The sequence below is a fragment of the Scyliorhinus canicula genome, chromosome 15, assembly GCF_902713615.1.
Source record: "Scyliorhinus canicula chromosome 15, sScyCan1.1, whole genome shotgun sequence".
Classification (NCBI taxonomy): Eukaryota; Metazoa; Chordata; class Chondrichthyes; order Carcharhiniformes; family Scyliorhinidae; genus Scyliorhinus; species Scyliorhinus canicula.
In genome coordinates, this window is record NC_052160.1 from 87,314,738 (window position 1) to 87,334,991 (window position 20,254).

Below are 20,254 nucleotides of genomic sequence, written 5' to 3' on the forward strand. Positions count from 1 at the left end.
ACCCAAGAGAGCACCTCTGAGAACAGCTCCGAGAAACACACCGACGATGTATCACAGCTATCACCTGCATCTTCCAACAGTGCAGAGACACACTCATCGGTGGACGACATTAGTGGACAGGCTTCGGGTGCACTATCTGTAGATTACCATGCAGCTGCTGATGCACATCAGATGGACGCAGGTACATCCAAGTGAGACAGCAGTCAGAGGTCTGCTGGATCCCAGGACACAGATGGGTCCTAGCCAGATGTTTACCATCCGGACAAGGTTCTTCCAAAGCTGGGCAACAGGAGGGGGTGTGAGGAGAGCTGGGGTAACGACCACAGTGCAAAGCCTGGAGCATGAGGACCGTGCCTTGAGTGGTGGTGCCTAAGGCAAGCATTGTCAAACACAGGGGTGCGACCCGCGGGTGGGTCGTGGGCGGGTGTCAGGAGGGTCGCGGAGCCGTCTGTCGTGGCACACCCGATCGCGCAAATCTGCGTGCAAAAGCTGCAGCAGCCAGCTGTTAAAAAGGCCAGCTGCAGGCGGCCTTCAAAATGGCCGCAAACATGTAAACAAATGCCACCGCACTGCGCATGCGTGCCAGATCATCGGCACGCATGCGCAGAACTATGAGCATGCGCGCCGATGATCGGGCCCGGATGCGCAGTATGGCCGTTTTTTTTTTTTAAACGGTCACAGCTTTTTGTTTTACGAGTTCGGGTGGGGGGGGGGGGCGGGGTTATTCCTTTTATTCATTTATTTTATTCATTTACCTTTTATTTTTTCATTTCTTTTATTCATTTTATTTTTATTTTTTTTACAAGTTCGTGGGAGGTTTATTTGATAAAATTTTACCAGAAAAAAATGCAGAACTTTGGACAGATGGCGACTCCATACTTTCCGACACCGGAAGGCTTCACTTTCATCCAACAGGTTCCATTGGAGAAGCGTGTACGAGAGCCAAATGGACCCAAAAACCTTTCCTCCATTTTTTGTCAGCAGCAAACAAGGAAAGAGAAAATGGTCGGTCGCATAGGTCGTCCGGTGTGGGTCGCGAAGTCGGCCGCAACAGGGCACGAAGATCGGCTGGGTTGGGTCCCCAAGGTTCGCCGGTTGGTAAAAATGGGTCCCCGGAAAAAAAGTTTGAAGAACAAAGGTCTAAGGCATAGCTCAGACTGTGACGACCATGGCGGGGGACTCAACATCATGTCCCAGTCGATGAGGGATATGAACCATACACAGGTGGACATTACCAGAGCATGTCACAGTCTTTGAGGACCATGAATGAGGGCGTCGACACCATGGTGCAGACAATGGGGCCAACAGGACTGGCAGAACCAGATAAATCAGAGGCTCCTGGAGCTCATTCCAGCTGCCCCTGCACACCATGGAACCACCGAAGGCCCAACAGGCTACTGCAGGGAGGAAGAAGTGCTGCAGACCATCCGGAGCCTATCACCAAGGACACTATGGCAATCTCCAGTTTTTCAATTTTCCCTCCCCACTCCGGACATCGGCGCATTTCAAGGGCAATGAGCAGAGCAGGATGGCACGGTGACACCGGTAAGTCGGCCAGGACATTAAAATGTTCACCATTAAAACATTTCACACCTGGTACATGTAAAGCCTCTGTCATGTTAATCTTCACAGTTGGTGCCCGCACCCCCACCCGCTGTTCGCCCCTCCCCCACTTCCCCACCCCCCAGGCGCAGTAGTCCATGATCAAAAGGCCCCGATGCAGACGCAGACTCCTTCATGAGGGTGGATGAGGATGGATCCCAAGGAGCACCAGATCACCCAGATGGGTGGCATAGTAGCACAAGGATCCGAACGGTAGCTCAGGGGTTAGCACTGTCGCCACACTGTGCTAGGGACCCCGGTTCAATTCCAGCCATGGGTGACTGTGTGAAGTTTGTATTTTCTCTCCGTGTCTGCGTGTGTTTCTTCCGGGTGCCGTTGTTTCCTCCCACAGTCCAAATTTGTGCAGGTTAAGTGGACTGGCTGCAGAACCAAAACGGGAAAGACAACAGGAACACATGGTAGGGCAGAAATGAACAACAGGTTTATTACAGTATACACAAAATATTGAAATGAGAAACTCCTCTCCCCGAAGGGCCACCCTCCCTGACCTGCACCCAGTTAGGGTTTTTATACTTGGTTGTTTCCCCTTAAGGGGAAACCCCGCCCACAATTACCAGGGGAGGTCATACTCAGCTGTGTAAGCGGGGAAACATAGGGAGGACAGTCCTTGGCCCCCAAATGTGTCCACGGCCTGTCCCACGCTAAATTGCCCCATTAGTGTCTAAGGATATGTAGATTAGGAACAATTACAGGGATAGGGTGGGGGTGTGGGCAAAGGAAGGGAGCTCTTTCAGAGAGTTGGTGCAGACTCGATGGGCCGAATGGCCTCTTTCTGCACTACAGGAATTCTGTTCTATTTAATCAAGGCGAGTGATCATCACTCTCCTGCCTTGTAGACTGACCTGCTGACAGTGCCAACACAGGCCCATCAAACTAGAGTGATGTTACATAGACCCTTGGACAAGGGGACCGGGTGGTCGGGGAGAGGCGGTGTGATGGGGGAGGGGTTTGAAGGAGTGAATTTGTGGGAGTGGTACTGAGCAGACCGACACCGCCTTGTTTTTGAGAATCTGGAGACAACGAGGGCCTCGCTGGCTCTCCAGGCATGTCGGGAACTCTCCTCTTGCCTCTAGCTCCTTCACAGGTTCATCCTATCAGCTGTCCTGGTACGCCTACTCCTCTTCCTTCAGACATGGCCGGATGCTACTCCATCTCCTCCTCCATCAGCATGTCGCCTTGCTGCTATGTCAGATTGTGGAGAGCACAATAGACCATCACAAAGCAGGAGACTTTCTGGGGGGGGGGGGGGGGGGGGGGGGGGGGGGGGTATACTGCAGCCCACCTCCAGAGTGGTCTAGGCACAGAACCATATTTTCATCAGCCCAATGCAAAGCTCAATGACAGTAGTGGGGGGGGGGGGGTAACGTGGGCCTTATTATAACACATCGCCACCTCAGTATCAAGCCTCCGCACTAGTGTTATCAGCCATGTCCTCAGCTGGTATACTTTGTCCCCCACGAGCTAACCTGCCATCGTGGGGTAGTCTTCGAAGACATGGGGATCTTACACTACCCCAGGATGCAGCTGTCATACACGGTCTCAGGGTAACGAGCTCACGTGTGCATTATTCTGGGCAGGTAGTCGCACAGAATCTGAACATTCAGGGAATGGAACCCCTTTCTGTTAATATAGGGTACTCTCTGATGCCCAGTGCTGGGGCATCGCAGCGATGGCAGCAAATCCTGCAGCCCGGGCATCTTGGTGGGCCTGGTCCAGGTTGAAGGTGATGTAGTCTGACACCCGGATATACAGAGCATCCGTCACATTTCGGATGCACCTGTGGGCTGATGCCTGCTAAATGCCACACAGGTCCCTTCTCGAGCCCTGGAATGACACAATGGCATAGACATTTAGGGCTGCAGTGAACTTCACGGTAACCGGGAGCGGGTGTCCTCCTCCTCCTCCACGGGGAGCCATGTCCGCAAGGATTTGGCACATGACTCCCTGTTGAAACGGAGTCTTCTGCAGCATATGCTGTCAGAATGTGCGGCTGACCCCTGCAGATCTGCTGCAGCATTCAGCCTGCCTTTAACAGCGTTGCAGCCTTTTACGGCTCCTGTCCACCTCGGCTCCACAAGCATAAAGGTCAGCCTACACGAGATCCACACCAGCAAACAAGGAATTGGAGGAGAGAGATCAACAATCAGTTAGGTCTTCCATCCTAGGACCCACAAAACCCCCAGGCCTCCCCCACCCTTACTATGACTGTCACACCTTCTCTCAAGAGTGCCATCCAGTGAGCCATTTGTGCTGGCAAACCTCACTCTGCACACATTCCCTGCCAGATCAAGAGCCCCTAAACCAAAGACCTCTGCCAGTAAAATTAGGTAGGCTGTGCTCAGCTGCCATCCGCTCATCCAGACACTTAAACTTTGGACACGAGAAAATCCTCAGTGATGAAGCCCTGCTCTTTAGATTGTTGGCAGCTGCATCCAAGGTGCTGGCGCTCCGAGAGTACAGGCACACATTTCAGGCATTAAAGATTGCTGGACGTCCAATGCACTAATCATCCTTTGATACATGGCACTTGTGCCTTTGAGGAAGCATTTGAGAGTTCAGGAGCGTTAAGTTTTCTCACAATTAGCAAGGCTAATTCCTCATTTGAAATAGCCTTCAGCTGTAAAGCTAGGGGCTGGTCACAGTCAAAGGGGGTGAAATTGACTTTCATGAGATCAACTGCAGTAGGTCTCTGTCACAGGAGAGTATGGAAGGGCAGACAGGCTGCAGCTGTGTTCACCCCTGTTATGGGTTCCACGATAAGTTGAGTTGAAGGCCTCAGGGATGCAAAGCCCCGCACCATCCCAGCCCAGGGGCGACCCCCGGCCTGGACCGCTCCAGCCCCTGCATGTCGTTAAATGGAAAGGGCTGCTTACCTCCTCACTTTTCATTTGAAGCCTACTTGTGACAATAAGCGATTTTCATTTTCATCACTTCCCCAAGGTAGCCATTGTGCTAGTTTCTCATTTTTGCTAAAGGAGTACTAAATAATGGCCGCATGACCTCTCACTGGGGATGTCCGGCGTGAATCTTGATTTGCCGTCTCGTGCTATTCACCCGACACACTTAGATCTGCGCTATGCGCAACACAGTGGCTGATTCGCACCCGTTAAATAGTCTCATTCTTGCTGGGAGGTAGTAGCTAAGTTCACACTGGTGTACACTACTTGTAGGACCAGGGAGCCAATTCAGAAGATGCAAAGTCTGAGGTATATGGAAAGTTACCATTACTCAAATTTGCCAAGTATAAGGGAGATGAAAGTCTTCATGTGACAAATTGCTTCTGCTAATTATTCCATGTTCTTGCTTGTCCATACCAAGAAACGTGCATGAACTTGCATGTCTTTGAGTGTATCTCACTGCACTAAATCTCAGAGGGTACAACTTGAAAATACAGTGTACAGTTGAAAGCTTTGCATCATTTCCATCTTCCAAATGCATTGTAACACACACAACCTAGTTACATGTTCCATGGCCACTTATTGACACTGCATTTTGGGCTCTTGATTTGCAACATTTATGTAATTTCAAGATTACTCTTTTGCTTTTTGATCCGGGGGACATAAAAGTCAAAAATAGACTCCTGATGTGGAGAAGGCAAGGTGTTATCTTTTTTAAATGAGCAAGTAGATCTGGTGAACACCACTGACACTGGGCTAAATCGCTGGCTTTTGAAGCAGACCAAGGCAGGCCAGCAGCACGGTTCAATTCCCGTATCAGCCTCCCCGAACAGGCGCCAGAATGTGGCGACTAGGGGCTTTTCACAGTAACTTCATTGAAGCCTATTCGTGACAATAAGCGATTTTCATTCATTTTCATTTTCACTTGGAAAATGAGGCAGGTAGAACTTCTGATTATTCCTCGGATATTCTTCATAGTCTTGCTCCCTTACAGACTGCAGGATTTCCCCATAATTCAATTTGTAATGATTTAGTTCTTAAAATTAGTTTTAAATTCTCTGAAATGTTACAACGCAAATAATGAAGTAGTCAGGCCGACATGTCGCAACACCTGAGAACGTTCAAGTTAGGTGATGGGTGGAAAGTAACTTTCATACCACATGCATGTCAGGCACAAGAGAGAGTCTCACCATCTCCCATTGACATTCAACAGCATTAGCATTGCTGAAACAAACACCATAAGCATTCTGAGGGTCACCACACACTAGAAAATTAATGGGGCCGGTGTGATGAATGTAAGAAATTGATATATATATATATATGATATGTATCAGGGGCAGTAACGTTTTTAAAAACCTGCGTTAGGGTGTGTATGTATCTGTTGCAGTAATTTCTTTTTTAATCCTGATTCAAAAGGCAAACAGACTTTATGGCTGGAAAAAGTGTAATTCAGATGACGTAAAAGTGAGATCGTCATTCTTTCCAATCCTGCTTATATTTATAAAGAGAGGTCTAATGGAATGTTGTTATGATTTTTGGTGATTCCATGGGAAGTAGATAATTGGAGACACTAGGTTTAAACTTAAGTAAATTTGTCATGGGATTTCAATGGGATAAAGATGATCTAATTAATGGGAGGATCCAGGTCTGTAGCAGGTTTAGTTCCTGGAAGCTGTGAGCTAAACAACAGCTTTTGCAGAAGGTTGTCGAATTCACATTAAGCTATCAGACAAGAATCTGTAGGTTGTTTACTGAAAGGATCACTCTCTCTCTCCAAGCAGTCTTTCAAATAACTTTCTATCCAGAGAACGTCAAGTAATCCTACGTTTCCTAACATTATTTAAAAGGGTTTTTTGACCTGTAATGGGTTTTGATTGGAGATAGAGAAGATATCAGCGAGAAGTGTTTCCTTTTATTTTATTGTTAAGCGTTGTTTGATTGGTAATTTTAATCTATATGCCTGTGAAGTTAAGGTAGTTTAATACTGTGTTAATAATAAAGTTCATTATAATACACGATTGGCGGGATTCTCTAATCCCGCGGCAGAATGTCCATGCCGTTGTAAACGCTGTCATGTTTTATGACGGCGTGAACGGGCCGCTGCCAGGACTAATTCTGGACCGTACAGGGGGCCAGCACCATGCTGGAGCGGTTCGTGCCGCTCCAGCATGGTGCTGGCCCCCTGTACGGTCCAGAATTAGTTTGTGCCGCTCCAGCTGACGATCCCGGCGCGAACTGTGCGCCGTGGGATGCGTGCATGCACAGTGGCGCCGGCACCACCGCGCACATGCGCAGTAGCCTCCTTCGACACGCCAGCCCCGACGCAACATGGCGCAGGACTACAGGGGCCGGCGTGTAGTAAAGGAGGCGCCCAGCCAGAGAGGCGGGCCCGCCGATTGGTGGACCCCGATCACGGGCCAGGCCCCCCCCCCCCCCCCCCCCCCCCCCCCCGGGGTTCGGACCCCTCCCTCCCTCAGGCCGCGCAGAGTGGCCAGCAACCGGTGCCGCGCCAACCACGCCGGCACCAATTTTCTGCAGAGAATCGCGTGCCGGCGTCGGGGCCCGGTCACGGGGATTCTCTGGTCCGGCCCAGAACTGGGAGAATCCCGCCCCATGCCCCTATTTGTGGGTGGAATCACTCCTGGAGCGAACTATCCTTTCCTCACAGTTTTACAAATTGAAAAGAAAATGCTGGGGTTTTGTCCGGTATCCTATCAAATGTTGGGCGTCCGGTCTGGGATTGTAATCCTGGCTCCATAAATATGTAACAACGTGAACAAGTCAGAAGTTTAATAGCATGTGGTGAGTGACTCATCTTCTGACTCCATCATCTGATATTGCTGGGCAGGATGCTAGCGAGGCGGCTGCGGACCCAGTCCATGGCTCCCCTGGTGGAGGAGGTGGGTGATCGGACACCCGGGGGGGGGGCCTTATGGGCGGCCGCGGTTGAGATCAGCGCGGTCAGGTTCTCGAGAGCGCGCGGCCGACCAGGGGCTCTGCCATGGCACTCGGCGCGGCCACTGAAGGCCACTGCTGTGCGCAAGCACAGGCTCAAAACCGGAAGTGCAGGGGCCTGTATCCACAACTAAAGCTGCAAGATTTACTCCGGGTCCCTGCTAGCCCCCTGCAGGGCTGTGAATTAGCTCCACTTTTTCCCAGGAATCTCCAGAGTAAAACCCCGTGTTTTTACGCCGGCATGGGGCCATAGTCCCGTTTTGGGAGAATCCAGTCCAAAATGTGCAAGGGATAAGTAAAAAAACCGTACAAAATTCAGTAACCAAAATGCAAATATAATTTTGAAAAATGAGAAAAAAATCCTAAACCAGCAATAATTGCTTTAAAGAAAGGAAGCTTAAAGAACAAAAGCATTCATTTTACACACTTGAAAACAGTCGAACATTGCTGACCATAACTTTGAATTAGTTGTCAATAACAACTTCCAGTGATATCAGACCAGACCTGATGTAAAATAAATTAACTATGTGATTGCAGGAAGAGTACCCTCTAGGCCTAGGAAATTTCCAAAACTTCAATCAGTGTGTAAATCAACCTTATATATTAATGGCACTCTATTCACCACCTTAAACATGCCCTCAATCACGGAGGACAAAAGTGTACCATCTATAATACGTAGTGCAGCAATACGCCAAGAATTCTTCTGTGGCACTTCCCAGACCCACAATTCAATCATAAAATTTACACTAATGTGACCAAAACAAATCTTATATTCTTTGATACATATATCATGGAGAGAAAATAGGGATACAAAAGAACCTTTGTTTAAGCATTACCATCCAATCAACAAAATACCTCGTTCTCTTTCTCATTCAGTTGCTGTTGACACTTATTCTTGACCTGTTCTCTTTGATCTATTTCTTCTTTTACTGCAACAAATTAATAACAGCTATTATTTTATTATTATAAGAATGGGAATGCATGGGTGGAATAACATCTGAGTGGTTGATTACATGAGAGAGACTGCACATGTGGGGCAGGATGCATGGAGGCAGTGTGCATGAGGGAACCAGGACCTATGGTAGAATGTTAATGAGGATGGGTATACAACAGAGGAAGTATTCATGAGAGATGCAAGAACAGAATCCAGAGGGTTTTTGTGCACAAATCTTTGAAGGTAGGAAGACAGATAAACAAAGCAGTGAATAAAGTATATGGGGTCTGAGCTTTACAAATAGATATATAAGTGAGCAAAACTCTAAACTCTTGCCAGGTAACTGTCAAGCATTGTTTAAAATTTAAATAAGGCAACTTGACACTGATTGGTTAAGCATTGCCCTGACAAATAAACCAGAGTGGCATTTGTAATGTCTGGCTGAAACAGGTACACCGTGTACACATGATCTTTCTGTCTGTAAAGAACAGAACCTGTGTATTAATAAATGTAGCTTCCTGTATGCACAAATGTGTCACATTGTGAATCCAATTGAAAACCTTAGATCGGTAATCAGCATAATTTTTAACACAGAGGATTATTTAACAAATGTTGTCCACTCGTGGAATCACATCAATTGTTGGACACAATTTTTGAAAGCACGGGCTGGTTGGATACCTTGCCCATTGCGAATAGTGGAATGGATATACTGTTTGATGTGATCAATCAGTATTGAGATATGGCCTACATAACTACCATCACACTGGCACTGAAATATATACCACATTACTGATCTGTGTGATAGGGTAGCTTTTTGGCTTAAAGGCAGCATCCAGTTAGCGGCAAACTAGCAGCGTGAAACAGCATGCTGAGTCCACTTGAGAACCAATCAGCACTCTCTTTTCAGACAGCAAAAATGGTTGATTCCCCTGACATTGGTATTTTTTGTAACGGAGGAAGCCAACGGTAGTGGAACAAGGATTTATTTTGAACTATATACAATACAATGCCCACAGCAGTAATTCACAACAACCCAGTCCCCGTTGGGTCAACCAACAACTCTTGGGGGCTGTTTGGGCCAGCCTCTAACGAGCTCCAGCTGGGTGGTCTCCGCCCCCTGCCTGGGAAGCTCGTAATCCACGAGTCCCACAGGGAAATCGACAATGGTTTACCCGTGGTCCTCGTGCGGGTTATGTCAGTATCCTTGCGATTAGCCTGATGAGTGCAAGATGCATGATTTGATAAAATGTATTTTTTCAGTTCTACTCAAAATGTAGTTCAGTCCCAGGTGAACTACTGTATCCAATTCTCAGTGTCACACATTAGAAAAGCGTGGCAACTTTGGAGAGGGTACAGAAGAGATTTACGAGAATGGTTGCAGGGATATAGAACATAGAACATAGAACGATACAGCGCAGTACAGGCCCTTCGGCCCTCAATGTTGCACCGACATGGAAAAAAAAACTAAAGGCCATCTAACCTACACTATGCCCTTATCATCCATATGCTTATCCAATAAACTTTTAAATGCCCTCAATGTTGGCGAGTTCACTACTGTTGCAGGTAGGGCATTCCACGGCCTCACCACTCTTTGCGTAAAAAACCCACCTCTGACCTCTGTCCTATATCTATTGCCCCTCAATTTAAGGCTATGTCCCCTCGTGATAGCCAACTCCATCCGCGGGAGAAGGCTCTCGCTGTCCACCCTATCTAACCCTCTGATCATTTTGTATGTCTCTATTAGGTCACCTCTTAACCTTCTTCTCTCTAACGAAAACAACCTCAAGTCCATCAGCCTTTCCTCATACGATTTTCCCTCCATACCAGGCAACATCCTGGTAAATCTCCTCTGCACCCGTTCCAAAGCTTCCACGTCCTTCCTATAATGAGGCGACCAGAACTGTACACAATACTCCAAATGTGGCCGTACTAGAGTTTTGTACAACTGCAACATGACCTCATGGCTCCGGAACTCAATCCCTCTACCAATAAAGGCCAGCACACCATAGGCCTTCTTCACAACCCTATCAACCTGGGAGGCAACTTTCAGGGATCTATGTACCTGGACACCGAGATCCCTCTGCTCATCCACACTACCAAGAATTTTACCATTAGCCAAATATTCCGCATTCCTGTTATTCTTTCCAAAGTGAATCACCTCACACTTCTCCACATTAAACTCCATTTGCCACCTCTCAGCCCAGCTCTGCAGCTTATCTATGTCCCTCTGTAACCTGCAACATCCTTCCGCACTGTCTACAACTCCACCGACTTTAGTGTCGTCTGCAAATTTACTTACCCATCCTTCTGCTCCCTCCTCTAGGTCATTTATAAAAATGACAAACAGCAACGGCCCCAGAACAGATCCTTGTGGTACGCCACTCGTAACTGAACTCCATTCTGAACATTTCCCATCAACCACCACTCTCTGTCTTCTTTCAACTAGCCAATTTCTGATCCACATCTCTAAATCACCCTCAATCCCCAGCCTCTGTATTTTCTGCAATAGCCGACCGTGGGGAACCTTATCAAACGCTTTACTGAAATCCATATACACCACATCAACTGCTCTACCCTCGTCCACCTGTTCCGTCACCTTCTCAAAGAACTCGATAAGATTTGTGAGGCATGACCTACCCTTCACAAAACCATGCTGACTATCCCTAATCATATTATTCCTATCTAGATGATTATAAATCGTATCTTTCATAATCCTCTCCAAGACTTTACCCACCACAGACGTGAGGCTCACTGGCCTATAGTTACCGGGGTTATCTCTACTCCCCTTCTTGAACAAAGGGACCACATTTGCTATCCTCCAGTCCTCTGGCACTATTCCTGTAGCCAATGATGACCTAAAAATCAAAGCCAAAGGCTCAGCAATCTCTTCCCTGGCTTCCCAGAGAATCCTAGGATAAATCCCATCGGGCCCCGGGGACTTATCTATTTTCACCTTGTCCAGAATTGCCAATACTTCTTCCCTACGCACCTCAATGCCATCTATTCTAATAGCCTGGGTCTCGGCATTCTCCTCCACAATATTATCTTTTTCCTGAGTGAATACTGACAAAAAGTATTCATTTAGTATCTCGCTTATCTCCTCAGCCTCCACACACAACTTCCCACCACTGTCCTTGACTGGCCCTACTCTTACCCTAGTCATTCTTTTATTCCTGACATACCTATAGAAAGCTTTTGGGTTTTCCTTGATCCTACCTGCCAAAGACTTCTCATGTCCCCTCCTTGCTCGTCTTAGTTCTCTCTTTAGATCCTTCCTCGCTTCCCTGTAACTATGAAGCGCCCCAACTGAAACTTCACGCCTCATCTTCACATAGGCCTCCTTTTTCCTCTTAACAAGAGATTCCACTTCTTTGGTAAACCATGGTTCCCTCGCTCTACCCTTTCCTCCCTGTCTGACTGGTACGTACTGATCAAGAACACGCAATAGCTTTTCCTTGAACAAGCTCCACATATCCAGTGTGCCCAACCCTTGCAGCCTACTTCTCCAATTTATACATCCTAAGTCATGTCTAATGGCATCATAATTGCCCTTCCCCCAGCTATAACTCTTGCCCTGCGGGGTATACTTATCCCTTTCCATCACTAATGTAAAGGTCACCGAATTGTGGTCACTGTCTCCAAAGTGTTCACCTACCTCCAGATCTAACACCTGGCCTGGTTCATTACCCAAAACCAAATCCAAAGTGGCCTCACCTCTTGTTGGCCTGTCAACATATTGTGTCAGAAAACCCTCCTGCACACATTGTACAAAGAACGACCCATCCAATGTACTCGAACTATATCTTTTCCAGTCAATATTAGGAAAGTTAAAGTCTCCCATAACAATTACCCTGTTACTTTCGCTCTTTTCCAGAATCATCTTCGCCATCCTTTCCTCGACATCTCTAGAACTATTAGGTGGCCTATAAAAAACTCCTAACAGGGTGACCTCTCCTTTCCTGTTTCTAACTTCAGCCCATACTACCTCGGAAGAAGAGTCCCCATCTTGCATCCTTTCTGCCACCGTAATACTGTCCTTGACTAGCAGCGCCACACCTCCCCCTCTTTTGCCCCCTTCTCTGACTTTACTAAAGCACCTAAACCCCGGAACCTGCAACAACCATTCCTGTCCCTGCTCTATCCATGTCTCTGAAATGGCCACAACATCGAAGTCCCAGGTACCAACCCATGCTGCCAGTTCCCCTACCTTATTTCGTATACTCCTGGCATTGAAATAGACACACTTCAAACCACCGACCTGAACACTGCCGCCCTCCTGCGAAGTCAAATCTGTGCTCCTGACCTCTCTACTCTCAATCTCTCGCACCCCAAAACTACTATCCAGGTTCCCATGCCCCTGCTGAATTAGTTTAAACCCCCCCAAAGAGTACTAACAAATCTCCCCCCCAGGATATTGGTGCCCCTTAGGTTCAGATGTAGACCATCCTGTCTATAGAGGTCCCACCTTCCCCAGAAAGAGCCCCAGTTATCCAGAAATCTGAATCCCTCCCGCCTGCACCATCCCTGTAGCCACGTGTTTAATTGCTCTCTCTCCCTATTCCTCGTCTCACTATCACGTGGCACGGGCAACAACCCAGAGATAACAACTCTGTTTGTTCTCACTCTGAGCTTCCATCCTAGCTCCCTAAAGGCCTGCCTGACATCCTTGTCCCCTTTCCTACCTATGTCGTTAGTACCAATGTGGACTACGACTTGGGGCTGCTCCCCCTCCCCCTTAAGGACCCGAAAAACACGATCCGAGACATCACCTACCCTTGCACCTGGGAGGCAACATACCAAACGTGAGTCTCTCTCGCTCCCACAAAATCTCCTATCTGTGCCCCTGACTATTGAGTCCCCAATTACTAATGCTCTGCTCCTCTCCCCCCTTCCCTTCTGAGCAACAGGGACAGACTCCGTGCTAGAGTCCCGCACCCCATGGCTTACCCCTGGTAAGTCGTCCCCCCCACAAGTATCCAAAACGGTATACTTGTTACTCAGGGGAACGACCGCAGGGGGTCCCTGCACTGACTGCTTCTTCCCAGTCCCTCTTACAGTTACCCATCTATCTCCAGTCTTTGGTGTAACTACTTCCCTGAAGCTCCTATCTATGACCACCTCTGCCTCCCGAATGATCCGAAGTTCATCCAACTCTAGCTCCAGTACCATAACTCGGTCTTGTAGGAGCTGGAGCTGGCTGCACTTCCTGCAGGTAAAATCAGCAGGGACACTAACGGCATCCCTCACCTCAAACATCCTGCAGGAGGAACATTGCACTACCTTCCCTGCCATCCCACTTAATTTCAACCAAGTTCTGGTAAACAAATTTTTAAAAAATAATATAATATAGCACTTACCTGCTCACACCAATGGGTCTTATTATTAGGTTAGAGGAGGAGGGCGGGTGGGAGACACTACACGTGTAGTGTCTCGGGTATCCTCTCCACCAGAATTTATTGGCTAGGAGAAAATCCTTCCCAGAAGTCCGCGGGTCGTACTTCCGGTTCCCACCTTATATTATCTTTGCTCCCACTGGCACCCCGCCGCTCTCAATGTGTACCCTCCCGCTCTTTCACTGCTTTTTTCAATGTCCTGGTTGTCTCTCCTCTCGCGCTCTTTTCAATGTCCTGGCTGTCTCTCCTCTCGCGCTGTTTTCAATGTCCTGGCTGTCTTAAATCTCGCGCTCTTTTCAATGTCCTGGCTGTCTCTCCTCCCGCGCTGTTTTCAATGTCCTGGCTGTCTCTCCTCTCGCGCTCTTTTCAATGTCCCGGCTGTCTCTCCTCTCGCGCTCTTTTCAATGTCCCAGCTGTCTCTCCTCTCGCGCTCTTTTTAATGTCCTGGCTGTCTTACCTCTCGCGCTCTTTTCAATGTCCTGGCTGTCTTAAATCTCGCGCTCTTTTTAATGTCCTGGCTGTCTCTCCTCTCGCGCTCTTTTCAATGTCCTGGCTGTCTTAAATCTCGCGCTCTTTTTAATGTCCTGGCTGTCTCTCCTCTCGCGCTCTTTTCAATGTCCCAGCTGTCTCTCCTCTCGCGCTCTTTTTAATGTCCTATGTGAAGAGGCTCCTGGGGCATCTTCCGATGCACACCACATGTTCTGGTATAGCAGGTGAAGGTAGGAACGCCCAAGAGGCGGACAGTCATAGGGCAGTCCGGTCCCAGGGACTAGCAGCCGCCCAGATGAGTTTTGGGCTTCTGGAACGGACAGTCCCATCGATTGTGGAGATGCAGTCGTAGAGCCAGAGACTGCATGAGAGGTTGTCAGCATTTGCAGGTCCAGGAGGAGGAGTCCAAGTGCGTGCAGGAGCAGGAGGTAGTGCCGATCATGCGTGCCATCCAGGCCAATACCGCACGGGTGGCTTCCACAGTGGAAGACCTTGCGGGCGAGAGTTTTGGGCATGGATCACCATGTCCAAGGCCTGGGGCATTCTGTGCAGGTAGTGGCCAATGTCCACGACAGGCTGCCCCATCAGAGACAGCCATGTGCCAAGCCACCTGCAAATCACAGCGGCGCTCTTGAACGTGGCCCAGTCCAGCATTCCAGAGAACATCGGCAGCATTGCCCAGGCGCTGGTCAACATGGCACAGACCCAGAGGGGGGTGGACCAGTCCCAGAGGGAGATGGCGCAGTCACTGGCTGATGTGTCACACACCCAGAAGGTGATGGGACAGTCCCAGTCACAGGCGGAGGTGGTCCACTCCCTGTGCTTCATGGCCGCGAGCTGTAGAACCTGCTCGAAACGGCAGCGGGCGTCCAGGACTGGCTGCACCAGGTGGCTGGGGAGCCACAGGGGACAGCTCTGCTCGCACCCACATCCCATGGGGAAGCCCAGGGGCCACCGTGCATCGCAAGGGAGGAGTAGGTGATGGGGATCGTGCCGGCGAATCCCACAGGGGAAGTTCCAGAACACAGCAGCACCTCAGACACACCCCCTGCTGTCCCTGGTGCATCACGTGGGCAGCAGGCAGAACAGGACAGCACCACACCACCTGGGACACCCGAGCAGCAGCCGGGCCCATCCAGGCTCAAACAGCCCAGAAGATGGCCGCCAAAGGGGACCCAGGTCACAGAGCGGGAATCACAGCAGGCTGTATCCACTCCTGATGTACTGTCTGGAGATCCATCTAGGCACAGCATTTACGGCCCGTAAACCCAAAAAACTAGACACCAGTTAAGTTCGCATCGGCATAGCGATGGGGCTAGGGCACAAATCTGTACATATGTTTCCACATTACACACCTATGCAGAATGTTACAACCTGCCGCGGTGCTCTGTCAGAAGGGTATGAGGGATGCGCTGCCTGGGCTGGCCGCTTAGGTGGAGACGGCTGGGGAGAGAATGGGCGAATGTTGGTGTGGGTTTGGCTCAGGGACTGCAGGTCAGCCAGCGCTCACCACTCATAGAACATAGAACACTACAGCGCAGTACGGGCCCTTCGGCCCGCAATGTTGCGCCGACCTGTGAAACCATCTGAAGCCTATCTGACCTACACTATTCCATTTTCATCCATATGTCTATCCAATGACCACTTAAATGCCCTTAAAGTTGGCGAGTCTACTACTGTTGCAGGCAGGGCGTTCCACACCCCTACTACTCTCTGAGTAAAGAAACTGCCTCTGACATCTGTCCTATATATATCACCCCTCAATTTAAAGCTATGTCCCCTCGTGTTGGTCACCACCATCCGAGGAAAAAGACTCTCACTGTCCACCCTATCTATCCCTCTGACCATCTTATATGTCTCTATTAAGTCACCTCTCAGCCTTCTCCTCTCTAACGAAAACAACCTCAATTCCCTGAGCCTTTCCTCGACCTTCCCTCCATACCAGGCAACATCCTAGCAAATCTCCTCTGAACCCTTTCCAAAGCGTCCACATCCTTCCTATAATGTGGTGACCAGAACTGCACGCAGTACTCCAGGTGCGGCCGCACCAGAGTTATGTCCAGCTGCAGCATGACCTTGTGGTCCTTGACATGAGCACAAAGGCTCATCGCAAAGCGTTACTGAGAGCCCAGGACTCCCACCCTATAGTGCGGCACATATGTATCATAGAGAGGGTTGCAGGCGAGGTGATGGCCGGTGGGGGGAGATGTTTGGGGTGGGTTGGGTGTCCATGCCCCAGGCCAGTCCCACCCTCCCCCCACAACTCAATGGCTGAACCTGGAGCCGATCAGAGCGTAGTTTTCCTTGAGCAGTTCCATGGCCCTGGCGTAGTCAGGCGCATCTCGAATTAGCAGAAAGACGCTGGAGCTGAGTCTTGAGTAGAGGAGCTGTCGTTTTTGAGCCTCCGTCGGGGGAGGGTCCGCTGAAGAGGCCTCGAAGACTGCAAGCCAGTGAACAAAGTCTTTTTTGGCGTGGGGCGATTGCGGATCCAGCTGCAGGCGGTCAGGTTTGATCCTGATGTCCATGGTGTAAGGAAAACCTCACAGCAATAAATTGTGGCGCTAACAATTGTACGCAAAGACACGAGTGAAGTACAAGAGAGGCTTTATTGCTGTGAGATGCTATTCCTCCGGCGGCGGCTGTAGAATAGTATCTCAGTGAAGCTAGCGCATATTTATACACAAGCTCCCTGTGGGTGGAGCTAGCCGGCAAGGGCTTACCGGAGAAACCTGTATTACAGGTACGGCCATACATCCCCCTACTGCAAGCACACATATCTACAGTGGTTGTATCACCACACCGTGTAAGGTATGACCAGAGCGCATGCAGGGATCCCACAGGTGGACGGTAGAAAGTGCATAGGCAATAGTCAGACGTTGTCAATCGATGCGGAGCACAAAGGCTCATCGCAAAGCGTTACTGAGAGCCCAGGACTCCCACCCTATAGTGCGGCACATATGTATCATAGAGAGGGTTGCAGACGAGGTGATGGCCGGTGGGGGGAGATGTTTGGGGTGGGTTGGGTGTCCATGCCCCAGGCCAGTCCCACCCTCCCCCCACAACTCAATGGCTGAACCTGGAGCCGATCAGAGCGTCCCATGCACATTGACCCTGGTCCACACACCGTGCAGCTCCCATGCTTCCTGGGTTCCATGTCCTGCCAATCCTCCCCCTCCCCTGCATCATCCTGTCAGAGAAGGCCTGCCGTGCCTCCTCCTCCAGCACATCGCCCCAGCGGGGGGCTGTCTCGGACATATCGGGAATCATCAAGTGTGCCAGGATGAAAGCTTCATGCTCACTGCCTGGGTATTGGCCGCAGACATGCAGGATGCACACCTGATGGGTCAAATATCAGCTACACATTCATCAAGTAGAACTCGTTCTGGTTTATGGAGAGTGGCCAGTCACCTGAAGGTGCTCTTGGGGAACATGCATTCCGTTGATCAGCTCCTGGACACGAGGCATCCCGTCGATGCTGGCAAACCCCACTGCCCAGGCTTCCTGGTGGGCTCGGTCCACATTGAAAAGGGTCAATTGAGCCACCTGGGGATAAAGGGCCGGCATAACGGCACGGATGCACATGTGCACCAGGGTCTGTTAGATCCCAGACAGATCCCCACTCAGCGCCTGGAAGGACCACGTCGCAAATAAGTTCACGGCGACCGTCAAGTTGATGGCTGCTAGGAGTGGGTGTCCTCCCCCATAACACCGCGGTGCCATGTGCACCAGATATGTTGCACTGTCTCTCTGCTCAGCCAGAGTCTTCGACGGCATGCCCAGTCTTCGAATGGCAGGCGCAGCCGGTACACGCAAAGCCTCATGCGGCGCCTCCTTTGCACCTCCCCTCCTCCTTCTCGGCCTGATGGGCATCCAGCTCTCCATCCTGGGTAGCTGCCTCCTGTCCCTCTGTGGCATGCTCTACTGCTGCAGCTTCCTCCTCATATCCTCATACAGCCGCAGGGCGTTCCCCAGGGCTGCGGCGACTAGCAGGAAGGCCAACATTGGCCGTATTCCAATGTCTATTGACTGCAGGGAGTGAAAGGCCGACATGTTCACCCCCCCCGCCCCCGCGTGCCCAACCAGGTCCAATGGGCTATATGGTGTCCCTGGTTGGCACTGCGGGCTCTATCCCTAGATACCCCCCACCCCTCACATCTCCGCACCTCTGGCCCCGTCGGTAGCTGGCACCGTAGGGGCCTCTGGCCCTGACGGCCATCCCTGCTGCCAGGGGTACCATTGGCTGGCACTGCCCCTGCCAGCAGTACGCTCCGCAGCCCCCGCTCAGCATTTCCCATGGGGCTACTGTGGTTGTTGCCCTGGGAGGGCGGCCAGAGGCTGGCAGTCGAGTCGGTGGGGGGGTGGTATGGCGGAGGGTTGGGTGCGGGGGCACCCATACGGCCGGTGTTACAGTGCAGTATGAGATGTCAAGGTGTGTAGCCAATGCGGTGTACAACAAGGTGGCTGCCTAGCAAGCCACGGCAATGGCAGTCCATGACTAGACACCACCTCAGTACCATATGGGGGGGGGGGGGGGGGGGGGGGGGGGGCCACCCCCCCCCCCATATTCCCGTCGGCCCTGGCAGGGCCACACCCCCCCCTCAGCCAGCGGGGCCAGTGTCCGGTTCGGCAGCCCACGGTCACGCCTCTGTGTCCTCTCTCCCTCATCAGCCACGATGCCGGTTTCACAATTTTTAAGACCACAAGTCAACTGCTCATTCGGGAACTTGGCCCACCGGAGATGGAGAATCGCGTAGGCCCTGGAGAATATAGAGTCGTGCCCGCCAATGATATGCAAACGGTGTATACTGTCCCTGCATTCCGGAACGCATTAACGTCGCTGTCGAGGGGATGGAGAATTGCGATTTGGCATTAAATCAGCGCCGTTGCGATTTTGGCATCAGACCCTATTATCCACCCAATCGCGTTTCGCGATTTTGCCATCAGTCAACAGAGAATTCCACCCAAGAGGTCTCCGATTTAAGACAGAGACGAGGAGAACTTTTCTTCCCTGAGGGTCATAAGTCTCTGGAGCACACTTGTTCCAAAGGAAGCAGCAATTTGGGTGCAATTCTCCAGCCTCGTTGCACCCTTGCTCGAGCAAAACCAACTGTCGGTGAAATTGGGATCCCGCCGAAGTGTGGCGAGAAACCAATTATCACCAGCTCCATTTCCATACAATTAACAAGAGCCACCCCTTATCCAACAGCCTCCCGTCATTCTGCGGACTTCCCAGCAAGTGATCATACTCGCGCCGATTAGTACTCCTTTACAAACATGAATCTGGCAGAAGCTCTTCTGTGGGGAGCTTAGGAGGTGACTAGCCATCTTTGCTCACAGGCAAAGAGCCCGTGAGTGTGGACTTGCCACCCCAGTGCTCGAGTGGGGATGGGGATGTGTTTGTGTGTGTGTGAGGGGGGGGGGGGGGGCAACGCAGTGTAGGGGGGGGCGCTTGGCGAGGCAACCGGAGTGGTAGTGGCACCGCGAACAGCACGACCATGCCAACTCCTGTAACGTGTGTATCCAGGGGCAACCCTTGTTCCTGCCCACTGCCCTATCGACCACCCATAACCCCGACAGAGTGCCGAGGCCTCTGGTCGTGCGGCTGAAGGCTATTGCTAACAGGGAATTGGCAATTGTGAGCACTTCACACAACCCAAGTGCGTTCCCGTCGGTAGGCAGGCCATGTAGCATGTGCAGCTCATTGCCCAGCATCCCAGTCACACTTTGATGCCTCGACGCATCATACTAGTGCACAGAGGTGCATCTACGGCTCTGGTGCTGGAGCGTCCCAGCTCATTTGTCAGTGGCCACTGACAAATGAGCTGGGATGCTCCAGTACCAGAGCCTCAGAGGATGCCCGGCAGGGGCATCGAAGGCCACGGGATGAGGCAAGCAGCTGGCTGCCTCCACCTCTAGATGTAGTGATAGAGCTAGGAGGGCCAAGCACATTGAACATCACTGAG

General features: G+C 50.6%; 1 protein-coding gene across 5 annotated transcripts in view; it reads right to left on the bottom strand.

Moving 5' to 3' along the window:
- Positions 1-20,254, bottom strand: part of sycp1 (synaptonemal complex protein 1) — a 741,816-nt gene that overhangs the window by 632,497 nt on the left and 89,065 nt on the right. For all 5 annotated transcript variants that reach the window (XM_038820847.1, XM_038820848.1, XM_038820846.1 and 2 more), the window contains exon 8: positions 8,331-8,404. In XM_038820847.1, the coding sequence (XP_038676775.1) occupies positions 8,331-8,404 (74 nt within the window). The remainder of the gene's footprint in view (positions 1-8,330; positions 8,405-20,254) is intronic.